Raw genomic sequence first — 20023 nt, 5'->3', positions numbered from 1 at the left:
GATGGGGGGAGGGGGGCGGGGGGGGGCGGGATCAGAAACCAAGGTGGACACTTGGTTTAAAATATAAGAACGTGTTAAGAAGTTTCAAAGCTGCCAGTAAAACCCTTTAAGTGGCTGGTGATGCAGTGCCTGGAGTTGCGGTGATGGCATTGCTAAATGACTCTAATGCCCAAAGAAAAATATTACAAATGCCAGTGTCTGGGCCACCAATCGGGCGCCGCTCTCCGCGAGGGCGCCGGCTCCTCTCTGGCGCGAGGGCACCCGCATTTGCATGATAAATTGGCCAGACTAGCGGCGGCCAATGAAATATTAAAATTAGTCCGCGGGTGGGGGTGGAGTCCCTGGGGCTCCCCTTGGCCCGCGCGGGAGCTGGCGGTCCCACCTCTCCTTCAGCGCCCTCTAGAGGCGGGACCTCAGGGCGGCCGCTCCTCCCTGCTCCCCACGAGGGGGAGGTGGGGCAGGGACGTGGTGGGCCTGTGTGTCCTGCACTTGGAAGTGTGGGTGGATGGCAGAGGCAGGCGGTGACACCAAGGAAGGGTTTAAGGAGCACTCTCTCTCTAACTCCCCTCCCCGCGTTCCTCTGACTTCGCCCAGCAATACTGACATTCTGGAGCAGGCCAACTCGCCTGCCCTGAATAGGACTCTGCACCCAGGCAGGCCCCCAACCAGGGTGCTGGGAGCTAGGACTAGGCTGGGGCGCCCCAGGGTCTGCGCCCGGCCTGGAGCTGCCAAGCTTGCTGAGGCTGTGGGAGCCTGGCCCCTGGAAGAGCCTGGCTGGAGTGACACTGGGCCTCAGCAAGCAGGACTCCTCCCCTGGAAAACACATCTGGAGAAAGTGGCCAGCCCTCCAGGCAGGAGTGTGCAAAGGTGTGCAAGGAGAGACAGGTGTATGGGACGCATCAGACCACAGAAGCCCAGCCAGGAAAGGTGTGGAAGTAAGTGCGGGTCACAAAGAAGCCATGGATGGACTCTGGGAAGGTGCTGTCCTCCGGAAAGTGGGACTGGGCACCAGGTGAGCTGGTCTCCTGGCCTTGCTCCTACCTGCAGCTCAGGACTCAGTGGGGACTTTGCACAGGATTCTGGGTTGGACCAATGGCTACCTCTTATCTACTGACCCACAGGAATTTACAAAGGTTTGTAAACGCCCCCCCCCCCACCACCACCACCATCTGGTGTCAGGTACCTGGGGCCGCCCTGGCCGCAGGCTTATTGAACATACACAGTTGTTAGAAGCGAAGTTGCCTTTCTCTCCGGGGAGGGTGAGCACTTTGTTCTTTCTCCATTTCAAAAGGAGTCAGGTCCCAGTTAACAGCTGCCTCAGGGAGTGCTTGAGCCCCACCCTCCTCCCCGCCAGGAGGGTCTGCAGGGGGTGGTCAGGCTGCTGGCAGGTCTGAGTTCCAGCCCCACAGCCATCCTCCCTGGGCTCCCTCACAGGGGAGAACCTGGTGGGGAGGGGCGACTCTCAGAGCAGGGCCCCAGGCTGGGAAGACTCACAGAAAAACAATGGTGGGAAATGAATACAAATTTGACAGAGTGAATTTTGATATTTGATCACGTTACAGATATCATTGTAAGGCCAGAGAAAAACCCCCTCCTCCTATGTTTTAACTTTAACTTTAACTGACCTTTCCAGTAAACTCTGGTGCTCTGGTGTAGTCACAGCAGAGCTATTTTATCTCTTCCTGGGATCGGTTTATGCAGGACAGACCACCCTGGCCCCTCAGGAGATGAGTCAACTACTAACACAAACCAGACCTGTCCCTTCAAGAGATGAGTTAACTGTTAACCCAGTTTCCTGACATTCCAGGCCACCTGCGTGTGGCTTTTGCCCTGACATTCCAGGCCACCTGCATGTGGTTTTTGCCTTTATAAACCCATGTTCTGCAACTGCTCGGGGCTCCCAGTCAGCCAGCACTTCCTTCGGGTTGCTGCATGCCTGCCTGAGAGACCCTGCGCCGCGCTTGTAATTAAACCTCTTGCTTTTGCATCAAGTCTTGGTCTCGGCGTTTGACTTGGGGTCGTCGCCCACTCCGTCAGGCACACCGGGGGTCTTGGGACCTCACAGGACCACAAGCTCTACTGAGCAAGTAGATGATGGGGTGCAACAGGCCCCTGTGGGCCTGTAGGTGAGGATCCAGAACTACAAGCATCTGAGCCTATGCCTGGACCTGTCATCTTCCCTGCACTCAGACAGCTTCTACCCACCCGATGCTGGCCTATCTGATGATGCTGGGCATCCGGTTGACAGCCTGCCCCTGGATCTGCCACCCCTCACTGCGCCCCAGGCACACAATGCCTGTGACTAGTGGCTGCAGGATGCCTTCCATATCTGCCTCTGAAGAGCTGGGGATAGAGGTTGGGGGACGGGGAGGGATATGCAAAAGGCTCAGAAACTCACCCCTTTAGCAAGTACTCAGACTATGGTGCTGTTTTGCCCCATATCCCCTCACTTCATGGGAGGACACAGCCAGGGAGCCTCAGAGGCAAAACAGCCACAATCTCTCTCTTTTGTCTTGGGTTAGCTGGCACTGGGGCAGGCAATTGGGCTACAGCTTCTGCCCATGGCACTGGACCCCCACTTCTGCCAGGTGTATACCCCAGCTTGGCCAGCCTTCAGTCTGACAGTGTGACCCAAAGAATCTTGACTCCCCCTAGCATCTCTGGGATTGGGATGAGTACCTGGCTCCCACCTCCTTTTCACCTTTTGTTGCTATTGGCAGCTGCTGGCATGCTGGCATCTCACACTTGTTCCTGGGTTCCACTGTCTAAACAGGGGCTGTGGGGCCTATTCCTGCATCCTGGGAGTGCCAGGATATTTAGGGGCTGGCCTCTGGGGCAGTAGAGAAATAAATACTCTCTCAGAGAAACAATTTTTTAGAAGCTGTAACTATTTCTTGCACTTCTTTACATTTCCTATAGTGTCAGATGCGTTTCTGGGCAGATGAAAAGCACTTAAATAATTATGGATACTGTGTGTCAATACAAAAGTATTCATTACTATGCCACAGAAGAGATACACTTTATAAACATTGGTGCAAAAAAAAATTTTTTTGAATATTTGAAGTATGTGAAAGCATAGAAGAATTATCTTACCTGAATACATCCTGCATCAATATTGCCCCTTTCAGGTTTAACTCTAAAATTTGCAGTTTTTCTAAAGTGGTACATCACAGGAAGTAATTTGGATCGATTTTTCATAATAAACGAAATCTCTGAAGATTCACCAAAGGAACAAGTTGGGAAAGTAAGAAAGCTTCCTGAATTAAACTGCATTATAACAGGAAGTCCTGAGCCTGTCAGTGCTAATTCCAGTTTCTGAAATTGATCATCTGTAAAAACAATAGTTGCTTTTTAACATAAAAGTGTTTTGGGAATCCAAAATATACAGTATTTGCTCAGTCCAAAAAAGTGTTATCTGTAAGATCTGATGCTCATTCAATTTTTCCTTCAACAAAAACAGTGAGTGCCTTCTCTGCACCAAGTACTTTGTTGGGAGGTAAAAAGAAGGCCTTTCTTTTTCTTTGCCTTGGCCTTCCACAATTTATGAGAAGCACCTGGTAATTAAACCCCAAGATTGTCAGCTCCTCTGATTCAAACAGCCCCTCTGTTCAAACTGCAAGACAAAGATAAGCTTCTTTCAAGGCTACATTCTTGCATACCCCTCCTCCTCCCCAGAAAATGGGGGCTAGAAAGTTTCTAGTTAGTAAAAGGGCTCTACTCCCTCATATTGCAACCCAAGCTGCCCCCCTTTTTGAATTCTTTGTAACTTTTGCTCTAAGAATGTTTTACAGACCCTGGGAAAATACTGATAAGACACCTCCCCAGGACACCTGCCCCCCACTGTCTCCTGAAGAACTAACAAAAGACAACCCCCCTGATGTCTGCTCAATTTCAGCCCAAAAATCCTCCTCCCTTCCTTGTCACCTAGCAACAGCAGCCATTAAAGAAGCAGGCCATTGTTTTTTTCCTCACCTTTGTATTGACTAGCAATGCAGTGGCCCTTTCCTTTCAGGGAAAATAAAGTGATCTCTCTCTCTCTCTCTCTCTCTCTCTCTCTCTCTCTCTCTCTCTCCTCCCCCCCACCCCCCTTCTCTCAGTTGTGAATTCTTTTACCGCCCCATAGGCCCAAAAAACCCTAACATTACTCTTCTAGGCCTTGGGGATAACAGCAGTGAATAAAATAGCCAATGTCCCTGCTCTCAGGGACTTTGCATTCTAGTGAGGTGACACTGACAATAAAATAAATAAGTAAATATAAACCATTTCAGAGGCGATTAAGTGTTATGTAGAAAGGTAACTTAGGGTGAAGGGGATCAGAATTTGTCACCCCCAACTATGCCTTTTTGGCATAAGGGAAATTTTAGAAACAGCAGACACAGGAAAAACTCTGAAAACCTAGAAGTTAGCCTTTTGTAAGAGACTTTACATTTATCAGGGAAATATCCATTTGTAAGGGTGTCTTCCTCTCTGCACCAGAAAGGAACTCTTATCAATGGAGAAGGCACAGACCTAAAACTGCAAAATAACCTTATCCTCTTTTACTATTGTCTGCCTGAAAATCTCCCATAATTGGCTCCTCACCCCCAGTATCTTTTGTCTTTAGCTGGAGGTGGTATTTAAGGTGGTGTCCTGGGCTATTTCAAAGAGTTACTCAGTTTTCCTGGGTATCTCCCAACTATGCTGGAAATACACGTTATTAAACTTAGGTAGGTTTTTCTCCTGTTATCTATCTTTTATTATAGTGGGTCTCAATCAAGAATTTAGAAGAGTAGAAGAAAAATTCTTTTTCCTCTCCTACAAGGGTAAGACAGAGCACATGATCTTGGGGCTGCTCTTTTATATGGGGGAATCCAAAAAGGCATCTCTGATAGGGAGACATTTGAGCAAATGTATAAAGGGACTCTGGAAAAAAAATCATGTGAAAATCTCGTAAAAGTGCTTTCCAGATAGAACAGTAAGGACAAAACTCTAAGGTAGGAATTTGCTTGGCATGTTCCAAAAATCCTAAGGAGCCAAATATGTCTGGTGAGCAATGGTCAGATTTAAGATTTTATTTATTTATTTATTTATTTATTTATTTAGAGAGATTTGTTGTTCCACCCATTTATTCACTCACTGGTTGCTTCTTGTATGTGCCCTGACCAAGGATCAAACCCACAACCTTGGGGTATCAGGATGATGCTATAACCAACTGAGCTACCTGGCCAGGGCTAAGATCTATTTTTGAGGGGAGTTAACAACATTTGCTGATGGATTGGATGTAGACTATGAAATTAGACATATGATCGATGATGATGCTAAGGATTTGGGGCTGAGCAACTAAAGTGATGGAATTGCCACTTCTTGAGACAGGAAAGAATGCAGGGGAGACAGGTTATGCAGAAGCCAGGAGTTAAGTATGGACTTGTTCAGTCTGAGATGCCTAGGAGATATCCAAGTGAAAATGTCTACTAGGTCACTTAATGAATTTATAAGTTTAGAGTAAAGATGAAGGAGGAAGTATTGAAGATTTGAGGTGAAAAGAGGTGTGTGATATCAATCTCAATTGTGAGAATGTGAATGGAGGAATGCAGCAGGAATGGCAAACAGCTTAAAGGACCTACTTGGGGTTAGTGATTGTAGATTAAAAAGTGAAACAGCACAGAACAGTCCTTGCTGTTCTATCTGGTTTTGTTTTTCTCCATCACAAGTAGCTTCCCAGGTGCACACACAAAGCAGGCTGAGATTAAAGACTTTCCACTCAGTCAATATGGGAGATGGGCCAAGATATTTAAGTGTACATGGGAAAAGGTGACTAAAATAATGGACAATGGAATATAAGCTGGGTAATAACAGAAACATGAACTTTTGGAGATACTAAAAAGAAGGTAGGAACTATGAATTGGATGTTCTAATTGGGTGAAAGAGCAGTTTTACAGAGAAAGAATCCCAAAAGAGCATTTGTATTTCTGCACTGATGCTCTTACTAGCCAATCCTAGACTCTAAATTACCTTTAAGGCAAACCTAGCATCTCCATCTCTAGCCATTCCAAACTAGATAAATTTGTAATCCTGGAACAAATACTATAACAATGATCAGCAGGCAGAGCTCAATATCATAAACCATTATATAAATAATAACAGAGCAATTTGTGCCCTAAGAACACAATTCAACCCTGCTCAACAAAATTTATCAGTATACTGACATTCAAGTCTTTTACACTCTTGACTTGCCATGGCTCATCTTTCTGGATTTGATCCCTCACCTGCCTATATCTTTATTTTCTCTTTGATCTGTTTTATTAAGCTGACCTCCAAGTCTTGTTCCATTTTTGCTCACTGCAGCCCATCCAATATTACCTGAGAATGTAAAAAGTGCAATGCATCTCAACATGTGGCCTGTAAAGCATATGCACTTATCAATATCCTAGAACAGGATATTGAACCCTATTTACCAGAGCTCTAGGTGGTGTTCTTTGACTGTTACTGTATATAGATTCTGGAGCTGAGGATCTGGTAAAGATGGAATGGGTCATCTGTTCCCATATCAATCTCTAGAAGACAAACTAAGATTATATAGGAAAAGAAGCCAAGTTGTTTTTTATTTTTGTTTTCAACTAAACTATAGATCAGCGATTTGTAACCTTTTTCATCACATGACACAGATAAACTAATGACAAAAATTCTGCAGCACACCAAGAAATATAATTTTGCTGATCTGACAAAAAAATAGGTATAATTTTGATTCATTCTCACTGGACAGCTATTGTTGTGTTGGCTGTTGTCATTTTTTTATTTGACAATCTAAGGGAAAAATGGTCAGTGCCCCTGACTACATAGTCAGGTATTGCATGTTTTAAAAATCTGTGGCACACCAGTTGAAAATTACTGCTCTAGAACATCCTGTTTATCTAATGTTATTTAAAAACAATAATTTTCCCTAAATTATAGTTGGAAGATTACTATGCAAATGATTCTGAGGTTGATTTTTTTCCTTACATGCCTCAGAAGACACTTTAAGATATCTTGATTATTTGCATTTTTGTTCTATTCAATAGTTATATATTTTTATTATATTGCTTCTAAACATATTGATGTCCAAACTTTTAAACAATTTAAACTACTATAAATTTATGATTAGATTCATTTCACACTTACTTTTGATGGTTTTAGAGTTATCATCTCTCAAAAACCCATCCTTACTTCCTACAGAGTCAAATCTCACAAAAACAGCATAGTCTTGCCTGTGTGAAGGGTCATAATCCTTTTTTCCTTCGGTAATTACCCTGTAAAAAATTACAATCAGTTATTTTTAAAGCAAAGACAGTGCACTTTGTTACCTCTCACAAGGGAATATCAACTGAATCCTTAAATCTATGCAAAGAGATGAAAGTTCAGGAATAAAAATATGATTGTGAACCAGTTTTCAATATTACTGGGCAGACAGAGACTTGCCAAAAGAAGGCCACAAAATGTAAATATCCCCCCAAAAATGAGTTCATGGCAACATTTGCAAGAGCAATTTACAAACACTGTCAGCTCCAATGCCACTTTCTATATAAAGGTTTTTCTTTCTATGCACACTTCATTGCTGGCTAAGGTCTGTTCATTTCTCTAAAATAGTCCTTCTTGCCCAGCTGTGATGGCTCAGTGGATTGAGCATCATCCCATGGACTAAGTGGTCCCTGGTTCAATTCCCAGTCAGGTTGCGGGCTTGATCCCCAGTATGGGGTGCAGGAGGCAGCCAATCAATGATTCTCTCTCATCATTGATGTTTCTCTCTCTCTCTCTTCCGCTCTGAAATCAATAAAAACATATTTTAAAATAGTCCTTCTTAACCCAGGATGTAATTGCAAACCTCTGTTACATAAGTGTTCCTCCCATAGACAAAGAACATATTGCTAGGCACACCCTCATTACAGAACAGGTAACTTAGAGAACAAGATTTGGAGAAAAGGCAAAGAAAGATGTGAGGAAGAAAAGTAGGACCAAAGACATAAATGGGTTACATCACAGGCCTACACACTGGCAATCTTTACTTGTCTTAACCAGAAGTCAGGTTTTTTAGCAGTGGATACTCAAATACATACACAAAAGGCTGATATTAAATATTACCTAAGAATGCAAATAGAATGTTGAGAACATACGTAACTAAGACTTCAATTCATACTCATATCTATAAGTTTATGCTAGACTCTCAATTACCATGCTGCTATGAAAAAAAATTCTTACTTATAATTTTAAAGATTTTGTATTACTTTTACAGATTCACCAAAGAAATTCCTGTATGAAGGTATGGTAAATAAGGCAAGTATAGATTGTACAAATAGAACATTTACTTGATGGATTCCTCTCCTTAACCCAACTCAGTTTCAGCAAACAATTGGTATCATCAAGGGACACTATAGCCATAAAAAGGACATTACCCATTTCCTGCCTTCTCACAAATAAGGGTAAACATATGTACAATTAGATGGGTTATCACCACACACTATACAACCTCTCAAGTGTAGCTTAAATTGCTACTACATATTTAAAATAGCATTTCCAAATATTTTCAAACTAAATAACCAAACCAAGGACTCAGAATTATGAAAAATATCCATTGGCAAGAGTCCTCAAAGTCTGTATGAATTTCAGCTACCAACTCTGGTTGATTCCAGCAACTGCTATAGGCTTAATATTAATTCATGAAACTCAGTCAGCAAGCATTTTGCCCTGGCAGGAGCACTGCATCCTCTTTGGAGGCATCTAGAACATACTATATGCCACTGGCCATCATCTAACTTCTGCAGGGACAGCAAGGTCTTGGTTGCACAGATTTGTTTGGAGCCACAACCCAAAACTTTCACTTCCACCACCTCATTTCCACAAGGTCTGGAGAGATTTTTAATTTAACATGAAGTAGTTAGATCATATTTTTAAATATTGGAGATAATATTAAGCATGTTAGGAATAGTTAGAACCATAACAAGAAAAAATCCGATTTTTGCCTCTTGGCAAGTTTTAATGTTAAAGTCAGTCTGATGAATGAATGGTTAATGTACTTTCCATTAATAAGCAACATCACAATGGAATTGATTTTTGCTTACTTTGGGCTGAAACAAAGTGTAATTTTAGTCTTTTGATAAGGTGGTAATCTCCCTTCATTAGGAACACAGGAGATAAAGGTGGTAATATCCAAATTCTTTATTTTTCTTATGAAGGCGAGATTATTTATAGCAACATCTGTTCTTTGTTGCATATTTGTACCCTGTAATATAAATCAGAAATAAAAGAGTATTAAGGAAAACATTAACAAAATATTTTTAGAGGTCATAAAATAATTATAGAAATTCCAGCATCTAAAAAATAGAGAATATGTGTGCCCTTAAAGTAACATACATAAATTTGATGAAGGTACATCATAAAATTTAAATAACTTAAAAAAACTGATGAGAGCAGAAACCCCACAATTAGTCACTTATTTATAAGAAACACTTGTCTGATTTACTTCAGATATATTACTATCAGTGTTAGTTTAATTTACTGAATTTTTTCAGGTTACTTTTGAAGATACATGAAATAAAATTTTATTTATCTGCATGTTAAAACATATTTAGAATAATTAAACAATTAAACAGCTTGTTGGGAAGATGAATTTGAAAATTAGTTTTCCCATATTCTCAAGCTAGGCCTTCTTGATCAATAAACCTTTCCTTGCTCTTAAAAACAAAACAAAAAGCAACTTGTTGGTTATTAGTTCAAAACAATTTGTTTCAAAACATAATACCTGATGCACTATTTACTTACCAGTTCTTCTCCAACTGAATCATTTTGTATTATTGCCACCCAATTTATAAGTTCTGGGCTATTATTGAATAGAAGAGCATGTTCAATCTTCGATGTTCCAAAGAAAGTACAACCAAAGTGTATGCATTCCAGCTTTTGATTACCATTCATGTTTAACAATTCAAGAATCTGCTCAACCACACGAACTCTGATATATAAGAGTACATCTGGACGACCTTGCAAACTCACTCTATAAGATAATGAATTATACATATATTTTTAATTAGAATTCTATATACTCTTTCTCCTAAATACTGATATAAACATAACTTTTATAAAATCACATTATAATTAAAATTCAAAGGCCCAAGAGCAGTTACTTTCACATACATGTGACTGTCATGCCCTCTGTCTGTCTGAATCTATACAGCAGAATGGCATATATACAACCTAATTCACTGTCTCCAGGAAACAACAAAGTTGGGAAACAATCACAGGAACTAACCCCGAAGAGAACTTATCGGTATGTTCATATCACCAATTATTTTGTAAATACTAGAGTTAGATGGAAAAACATTATACCTCTAGTTCTAGAATTTTGAGATTCTTTTCTAACTCATCCTACTCAACAAGGTACAAATTGGGAGTATGGGGTCACCCCCATCCTTATACAGTAGGTCCTCGGGTTACGTCTGAGATCCATTCCTACAGCGCGATGTTACACGATTTCCACCGTAAGTTGAACCCACCTACATAAGCACCTACGCCACTCACATGGAGCACATACACAGCAGTAATGAAGTGAAACAGTAAAAAAAATTCAAAAGAAAGATAACAATTCCTGACCTTTACTTGTGGTAAATAAATAATAAAAAACATAAAGCACATATATACATATGTCGAAATGACCGAACTTTTTTTTTAATAAATAAATGGGAGATGGTGACGTAACCACGAAATGACGTACGTCGAGTCCAACGTAACCTGAGGATTGTCTGTAACTCAACTCCCTACAAGGTAAATTATTTCAGTAAAATCCCACTCTTTGCTGAAATGCACACACATACCCCCCATAAAACTTCACTTCCCAGACTAATTTGAATTCCCTTTGGAAACTGGCCCCCACACCAAATGTACCTTTCTCTGGCCCAAATGCAATGCTTTTGAATCTTGCCCCATCAAATACCACAAACAACTGATCTCTCCACAAACTAGGTCCTTAGCTTACACTCTGTCTCTGTCACACTGGACATGGTCGATATCACCTCTTGGCACATCTCTCCTCCCCCTTAGCTTCCTTGGCACCATACTTTCCTGGTTTTCCTCTCACTTATTCAGACTCTACCTTTCTCATTCTTCTAAGATTCGGATATTTTGTAAATTCCATGACTAATGGTATTTCTCTCCTACTCTTTCATATGCTACACTCCTCAAATTATTTTCAACACTTCATGCTTCATTGACAACTTATCCACTGACAACTCTCAAACCAATATACTTAGAAAAAAAATTTTTCTGGGGCTCAAGATAAATAAATCTAATTGGCTCTACAGTATTCTACAAAACAAATCAATTCCAAAATTTCAAAACTGAACTCAGATCTTTTCCCATAGATATGCCCCTTCTCTAACCTTCTCTTTCTATAACCACTCACTGAATCTAGTCAAATCTATCTCTATAACATACCTCTAATCTGCAGAATTCTCTGCATACTCCCAATCTGTACCTGAGCGAAGCCTTTATCATTTCTCTTTTGCTTTATTATTATAGAGTCTAGTCAGGCTACTCATTCCATATCTGTACTCACTGCTATTAGCACAACCTTTCTAAAATACAAACTAATTAAGATACTCCCATCTTAAAATTTTCCTGAGATTCCATAGCCTTCACAATAGAACCTAAACTATTAGGGCTCACAACTATTTCTCAAACTTTTTCCTTTGCTGTGACCTTCAGTAAGAAATATATCTTACATTGCAAGATATATTTAGGAAGCACAAACACACACACACAGCCTTATAAAACATTTTCCTTTAGTAGGTGAGATGCATTCTGATATTCTCAACTTCATTGTTTTAATACTGGTGATGCCCCATTGTAGTGATTGCACATCCCACTAATGAAATGAGACTTAAAGCATTAAATAACACTGTCCTATGAAATCCTTTAATGGACCCTACACCATTCTGTTTTCCTGGTCTGATCTTACATCACTCCTTACCTCCATCTCTTTGCCTCTACACTCCTCGGACTCTCAGTGTGCAACACTGTCTATTCACCTCTAGGAGTTCAAGTCTTCTAGTTGCTCTGCCTAAAATCATTCCTCTAACCAACTCCTATCATCAACACCTACCTCCACTACACACACACACACACACACACACACAGGCGCGCGCACACACACACACACACACACACACAGCCCAAATCACACCACTGCTCTATGTCTGACTAATTCCTACTCACCAATGAGTGTTTGGTTCAACTATTACCTCCTTAGTGGAGCCCTTACTTGATCCACTCCCTCACTCCCACAAAATCTAAACTAGTACCTCCTGTTATATATACCCAAATACCATCCTCTGGTTCTTCCCATTTTTGAATCCCTTGTTTAGTTTTAGAAATAAGGCAAGCCTCCCAAGTCAGGGGTCCTGGTAGAACACAAAACATATTGGGGAGCCAGGCAGCAAGGCAAACATCTTTACATCTACGTAGAAGTGTGCGTACACATGGTCTGGAAGCATGCGCACACCAAGCAGGCAGTCTGCTCAGAATTTATAATCCCTGACACACATGACCTGTCCCTTGCTCTTGATTGGAGCTCAGGTGCACAGTCTTCTGCGATTGGCTAATTCAAAGGAAGGGATTGGACTTTGCTGTTTCAAGATGGTGGCCCCCAGGAGAACTGCAAGCCATGCAGCCCACATGGCGGCTGCCAAGTCACGTAGTCCAAAATGGAGGCTGTCTAAACTATTCTTTGACAGAAAAGATGATTTGTTTACTCTCACATTTAGCAAATATTATAGACTCAATTTATTACTGCTGACTGAAAAACCAATGAGGCTAACCCACACTCAAAGACAATAGGCATATCTGAAAAGAGAAAAACAGGAAAGTATTAAGTACTATATTAGAATTAAGCACCATAGAACACACTCACATTGCCACTTCATTTACAAGGCTGGGCTGGTCTGCACAGAAATCCACTTTAATAATCTTCGAGGACTTGGGTTCCACAATACCATCACTTGGAGAAACTACAATGGGTAATTGGCCCTGGTATTTTGTTGTAAACATACCTAAGGAGAACAAGAGCAGGTGGTTCACATCTGGATCCTTACAATATTACATTCATACCTTGGTAGAGGACAGACAAATATTACAGAGTATATGGTCTACTGAAGACCAAGAACTACAGCTAGGGTCACCAAAGATGTGAGCCTAGTGTTAAGACTTAACCTTCATCAATAGCTAAAATATATTGCCTGCTTACTGCGTTCAGATACTTATGCTAAGAGCTTTGCATATGGTATTCTATTTAATGCTCATAACGATTCCTTGATATAGGTTCAGTCATTACCTCCATAAATAATGAAATAGAAACTTAGAAAGGTTGAGTGACTTGTCCAAAGACATACAACTATTGCGGTAGATTAGATGGTTGACTCCAATTCTCCACCCTTCTCTGCATCCTTACCATTACCCTACCATGGACAAAGTATGTTTCTCTACCCCTTGACTTTGAACTTGATCATGTGATTTACTTTGGCCAACAGCATTTGGCTAGTCGTGACAATATGCCAGCTCTAACCCCAGATGTTCTCCTGCAGTTCTACAATGAGAAATGTTTCTCAAGTAGCTGCTGTCCCTTTGGCATGTGCCCTAGAATGAGCAAATATGGAGCACAGCCACCCAGCTCACTCACAGACCTGTAGTAACAGAACAGCCCCAGCTGCCTCAGCCTGAAGCAGCCATCCACCTGAGCACAGTCAAGTTCCAGCCAATCATCATACAAATGAAAAATATAAAAATAATTGCCTTTTTTTTCATATACAGAGTTGTGGGGTGGTTTGTAACATAGCAATATTTGATTACTATAGCTGATAACTAAATAATTGAGCTGGGACTTTCACCTGGATGTTTCTGACCATAGGACTCAAACTTATAGCCACTGCCACTTCTCTATAGATGAATTAATGCAATTCACACAGGAAAAGGGCAAAAGGAATGGGTTTCTAGAATCAACTAGCATATGAGAAGGAGGCTACAAAAATTTCTTCTAAAAGTAGAAATGGTTCATAATTTATGGTTATATTTGGCACCTATATTAGTGCACACAATACTTGAGATCAGATACTATCTTTCTCATCTCTATGGTCCTAGCACCCACATAGTGCCTAGCACAAAGCTGTGTTCAAAATATGTCCAACAAATAGAAGCAGTCACAAATTTCTTAAATATCATTATACAATATTAAAACAAAGGAACATACTGCCAACATAAACAACTTTGCAAATTTGTAATTCACCCATTTTAAATCATAATTGATGACATTTTCCAAAAGTATTCATTTAACTTAGAAGAATAAAATATTAGCATAATAAAAGTACTGAAAACATAAAAAGACAATAAAATGTTTTTAAGTTCAGAAATAAACTGATGGAAAAGGCAAATTCACAGTAAGAAAATTTGTTAATCCAATTATTTTAGGGAAGTGCTAATGGCATAATATTTTAGGTTTATTTTCTGTCATAAGATAAAACAAATATCTGTAAATTATATTCATTTCAAACAAATTACCATTATTGACTCAGTTCTCTAGAAAAAGAAAACTGCATGAGTCCAGTTAAGGCTGAGTCAGTGTAATAGTTCCTATATTGTAACCACTTTGATGTAATTTGACAAGAGTTTAAGTAATATTTCAAACGCTTATTCAGGAACAACCCTAAAATCAAAGGAACATTGTTCAGTCTTCTAATTATATTAAAACAGTGGGTACATAAACATTACTGTGTCATATATAACTTTAATACCATTAATAATCATGAAATATTTGACTGTTGTGTTTTTTAATTGCTAACAACAGGAGCAAGGACATCATCCTAAGAGAAGAGTATCACTGAAGGAAGGAAGTTACAGATTAAATTTTGTCATCAAATTTTAATTTATTTTCAGATATGACACTGGCTAATGTGTGGCAAATGAACTAGAAGGAGATAAGAGGAGAATTCAGAGAAATAACGTAGATTGGTGTAATTACCAGGCAAGAGAAAATGATGGCCTGTTGTAGAGAAGTGGCAATGGGACAGAGAAAAGTAGAATTACCAACATAATCAGGAAGTGAATAGACAGGATTTAATAAATGACAAAGGGGACAGGAGGTGAAAAAAAGGGGAGATCTCAAGGATGTTACCAAGTTTCTGACTTTCCTAAATACATGGTGGTGACTATGAAAAAGAGAAAAGGACAAGTTTTGGGGAGAAGCAGAGAAGTTTAGTTTTAGACATGTTAAGTTTGAGAAACCTAGAGGAAATACAAAGAATTGTATAGACTTCAGTGAAGTAATAGGAATGGAAGTGATTACCTAGGGAAAGTGTGTTGACTGTGGAGACATGAGGATCCATGTCAAGTCCTCGGAAACACTCACATTTCATGTCCAAAAAAATGGACATCTGTCCACAAAAGAGAATTGGAGAGGATGGAGGCAGTAGAAAAAGAATAATTCTAACATCAAGTGAATATTTATTGAAGACTTAATGTAGGTCAGAGAGTGTGCTAAGCATTTTATTAATCACCACCACAGCTGTAGAGGGCAAGCACTATGTGTTTCTCTAATGTTTAAGTGAGGCTGTGGATTTAAGGAATTGTAAATTCCTTGCCTAGGGCCTCCAAACCAGTAAATGTTGCAACCAAGATTTGGGCCCTGGAAGACCTCACTCCAGGAACTGAGCTACTATGAGCCATTATTTTATACAGGAGAGTGAGGGGTTCTATAATCAAAAAAAAAATTGGCCAACTGTGTCACATGTTGCTAATAAGCCAATAAAATAAACACAGGGACTTGTCCACTGATGAGACCTAGGAGAGAACATGGGATTTGAGAATACCCACAGCTGTGGCTGAGATGAAGTGTCCTTTGTACAAACTTGTATGCTTTTCTTAATCAGAGTTGCCCTACCTTTTCTGGAAAAGCAGCTTAGGCACTGGGTGGTGAAATATATAGTATTACCCTGCCTTTACTCTTCCAAAATATAGCTTAACAGCAGTTTTATAGGATACTACTTAAAATCAAGAGTTACATACCCAAGGCCATTGTTCTTTGCTATATATGCTTTTTTCCCCTTTAAGTGTCATTGGGTCTAGACATACCAGAGAGTACCATTCTCCACCTATCTCCAAATGACTAAGTTTTGGAGACTTTCAGAATGCTCATATGTGATGAAATGGGTTACTTTTGAAAGCACCCTTCATTGAAAGCTTAATGGTTCTATACTGAGAGATCACTGAAGCAAATCAATTAAACAAATATTTACTGAATGGGTGTTATATATCCAGCATCATATTTTGCATAAAAAGTATGTTGAGATTACATAGCATCAGATTCCAAGAAAAGAAAAATATGCATTGAGAATAAGTAGTGATGTTTCTCTGGGTATTTAGAGAGGCTCTCAAGGACCACACATGCATTGGGTCCAATTTAGCAAATTTCCTGGTTTACAGATAATGCCAGCATTTCCAGGTAGTGAAGCAGAGAGACGTTGATGATCAGTGAAAGGAGGAGAGTGGGCATTAAGAGCAAGAGACAGGCCATATATTTTGTGCCAAATGACCCAAATAAACCTAAAGGATGATGAGTTCTAAGGTAGCTGTTTAAACTCAGAAATGGTGTGTAAAGATCTCACTATGGACTACATCATAAAACTGTAGTAGAAAAAGCCTACTCAAATACCCAAGAATACTGAGGGGAAGAGGTAAATGATTGCAATTCAAGGCAAGCTAAAATAACAATGTTTTTTTCAATCTTCAAAGATAATTGAGAAACAATAAAATCTTAAGAGAGAACATGGAGTTCACTAGCTCACAAAGTACTAATAGCAGAGACATCTTAGAAATTGAACTGTGTCTTTTAAAAATGAAAAGTAAATGCTACTTTGCACAGTCAGGAGTGAACTTAGGAAACATTCTTATAAAGGGTGAGAAAACAAAATGTTCAAACACCATTTGGCTAAATCCATGGAGAGATACTTCATAATGGGCTATAAAAATAAAACATCATGAAGTTGTTACATACATAAACTTTGGGTTGTACAGAACCAAAGATAATAACCAAAGTGATACTACCAAATAGAACAAACGAAGCTATACAAATCATGAACCTGCTGAGTGTAGCTTTTTATGTCCTCTAAGTATACATATAAATTTGTAAACATTTGATCTTTGACTCTAAAATTATAAAATATTTGTTGCATAAAATCTATTTAAATGTATTAAAATCATTTTTGGTTGCTGAATCTATTTTCTGCATAAATGTTTTTCTTCATGAAAATACACTGTTACTCTCATGAATATTTATATATTGTGCTTGTAGGTAATAAGGACTTTATGACACTTTACAGGCACTTGCTGTGAATATAAAACATACTATAAATTTTGGTAATGGTGAAAAAAATAATATTCAACTCCAAATATGAGGGACAAAGTCAACACTAAGAAAATGTGTTTCATTGATAACATTTTGTTTGAAAGTAATAGTAATTCACATTTCACAGTTCTCAATTATAATTTACCAAATGTAGCATTCACTACAAATTTTATGCACACATAAAATATTAATACAATACTAAAAGCTGATGTGGATTACTTTTCCTGAAATGTATGGACCCAGGTCTGAGGCTTAATTTTATTTATTTTATTAATAAACTAGAGGTCTGTTGCACGAAAAGATTCATGTAATAGGCCTTCCCTTCCCCTGGCTGCCGGCACCGGTTTTCCTCCAGCACCCGGGACCCAGGCCTTCGCTCCGGCCGGAGCCACCTTCAGTCTTCACTGCTCCTGCCGGAGCCACCTTCAAGCTTTTGCTGCTCCAGCCAGAGCCACCTTAAAGCCTTCGCTGCTCTGGCCGGAGCCGCCTTCAGTCTTCGCTCCGCCGCTTCGCACCTACATATGCAAATTAACCGCCATCTTTGTTGGTGGTTAATTTGCATATCTTGCTCATTAGCCAATGGGGGGTGTAGCGAAGGGTGCACCAGGCCTCTATCCTATATAATAAAAGGGTAATATGCAAATTGACCCTAACAGCAGAACGACTGGGAATGACTGGTCACTATGACACACACTGACCACCAGGGGGCAGATGCTCAATGCAGGAGCTGCCCCTTGGTGGTCAGTGTGCTCCCACAGCAGGAGCTCTGCTCAGCCACAAGCCAGGCTGGCGGCTGCCAGTATAGCGGTGGTGGTGGGAGCCTCTCCCGCCTCCTCAGCAGTGCTAAGGATGTCTGACTGCAGCTTAGGCCTGCTCCCCGCTGGCAAGTGGACATCCCCTGAGGGCTCCCAGGCTGCCAGAGGGATGTCTGACTGCCAGCTTAGGCCCAATCCCCTGGGGAGTGGGCCTAAGTCAGCAGGTAGACATCCCCCGAGGGGTCCCAGACTGTGAGAGGGCACAGGCTGGGCTGAGGGACCCCCCCCGAGGGCACAAATTTTTGTGCACCGGGCCTCTAGTTAATTTATATACAGAGGTAATATGCAAATTAGGCTGGGACACCATAATGGTCATGACCAGTCAGAAGGAGGTTGCTCGAGCAGCAGGCGTGGTGGGCAGGGACTTGCAGCATTGGGGACTTGCGTCACCATCACAATCCATCACCAGAAGGTGTGGGGCCAGGCAGAGGCCTCCACGGGGCTCCAATGGATCAGTGATGGTGAACGGGGAATCAGGGTGGGTGGCGAGAGGATAGGGCTGGCTGTCAGGCCGTTGGGATCACCAGCTCATCCCCAGCTGTTCAGGGGCTCAGGCCTCCGGGAAAGCGACTTCACCTTCATGCGTATACACCTGGCTGGCCACTGATGGAATGCACTGCCCGCTCAGGCCACTCATGCCAGGGCAGGTAGGCTGTGGGCGCTCCCTGCAGCCTCCATCAGTGCCTTAAGCCCCAGCAGCAGCAGCAGCGGTAGTAGTGGTGGCAGCAGCACCCACAACCTACCCACTCCAGTGTGAGCACCCTGAGCGGGCAGCACATTCCATCAGTGCCTGGCCTGGCACACATGCATGCAGGTGAAGTCACAGGCACCTTCTTTCCCACAGGCCTGAGCCTCCAAGCAGCTGGGGATGAGCTGGTGATCCCAACAGCCTGACAGCCCTGCAGTGGAGGCGGCGTTGGGCCTGGGGACTGGCGAATGGGCAGAAGATGGCCCTGATTGGGCCAGTCGCTACAATGCCCACTGTAGCCAGCAAAGGATCCGATCAGGGGGTGGAGCCTGCGGTCAACCTGGAGGCCCCTCCCCCTTGCTGGCCTGCCCCTGATCAGACTCTTCCATCCCGATCAAGAGCAGGGCACACAGAGCCTGGACCCTTCCTGCCAGCCCTGAGCCTGTGGGGTTGAGAATTCTGATGGCCCTGCCCAGAGAGTAGAGGTGCCTGACGGGCAGGCTACAGGGACCACAGGCCTCCAGGGAGCACCACAGAGTTGGCAAGTAGAGGAGAGGGCCTGTGAAGGGGGAGGAGGTGAAGCCAGAGGACACCAGCCCAGAGTCCAGCCCTTCCCCTCGGGAGGCAGCAGGACCTAAACCCAGAACCCCAGCCAGAATCAGAAGAGCCCGAGGGAGGCTTCAGGAAGCTCTATGCAAAGCTGCGCATTGAGAACAAGAGACTTCGTGAGGCCCTGACCCAGACCACACTGCGGCTGGTGCAGCTCAAGGTGGAGCCGGAGCACACCACGCAGAGGCAGGAGTGCTTTGCAGAGAGGCCAGCCCTCCTGGAGCTGGAGAGATTTGAGCTCAGGGCCCTGGAGCGCAAGGCTGCTGAGCTGGAAGAGGAGCTAAAGGGCCTGTCCAACCTCTGGGCTGTCAACCAGCACCTCAAGGAGGAGAACGCGGCCCTGATCCGTGTCATCAGCAAACTGTCCAAGTGACCCTGGAGGACTTGGCCCTGCATCCGCATTTATACAGCTGCTTCTGCCACATGCACTCCTTCCCCTGTGTGAACACAAGTGGCAGGGCTGCCGGGGAATCTCTGAGAAGCCATAACCTCCCCTTGGGACCTCCAGGCTGGGAGGGG

General features: G+C 42.0%; 1 protein-coding gene across 1 annotated transcript in view; it reads right to left on the bottom strand.

Moving 5' to 3' along the window:
* CFAP47 (cilia and flagella associated protein 47) overlaps positions 1 to 20023 on the bottom strand; it is a 429694-nt gene that overhangs the window by 390982 nt on the left and 18689 nt on the right. The window contains 5 exon segments of the mRNA XM_014549721.1: positions 3094 to 3329; positions 7138 to 7265; positions 9072 to 9232; positions 9772 to 10000; positions 12911 to 13049. Of these exon segments, the coding sequence (XP_014405207.1) occupies positions 3094 to 3329; positions 7138 to 7265; positions 9072 to 9232; positions 9772 to 10000; positions 12911 to 13049 (893 nt within the window).

The sequence above is a fragment of the Myotis brandtii genome, unplaced genomic scaffold, assembly GCF_000412655.1.
Source record: "Myotis brandtii unplaced genomic scaffold, ASM41265v1 scaffold568, whole genome shotgun sequence".
NCBI lineage: Eukaryota > Metazoa > Chordata > Mammalia > Chiroptera > Vespertilionidae > Myotis > Myotis brandtii.
This window is presented reverse-complemented; position numbering and strand designations above follow the sequence as displayed.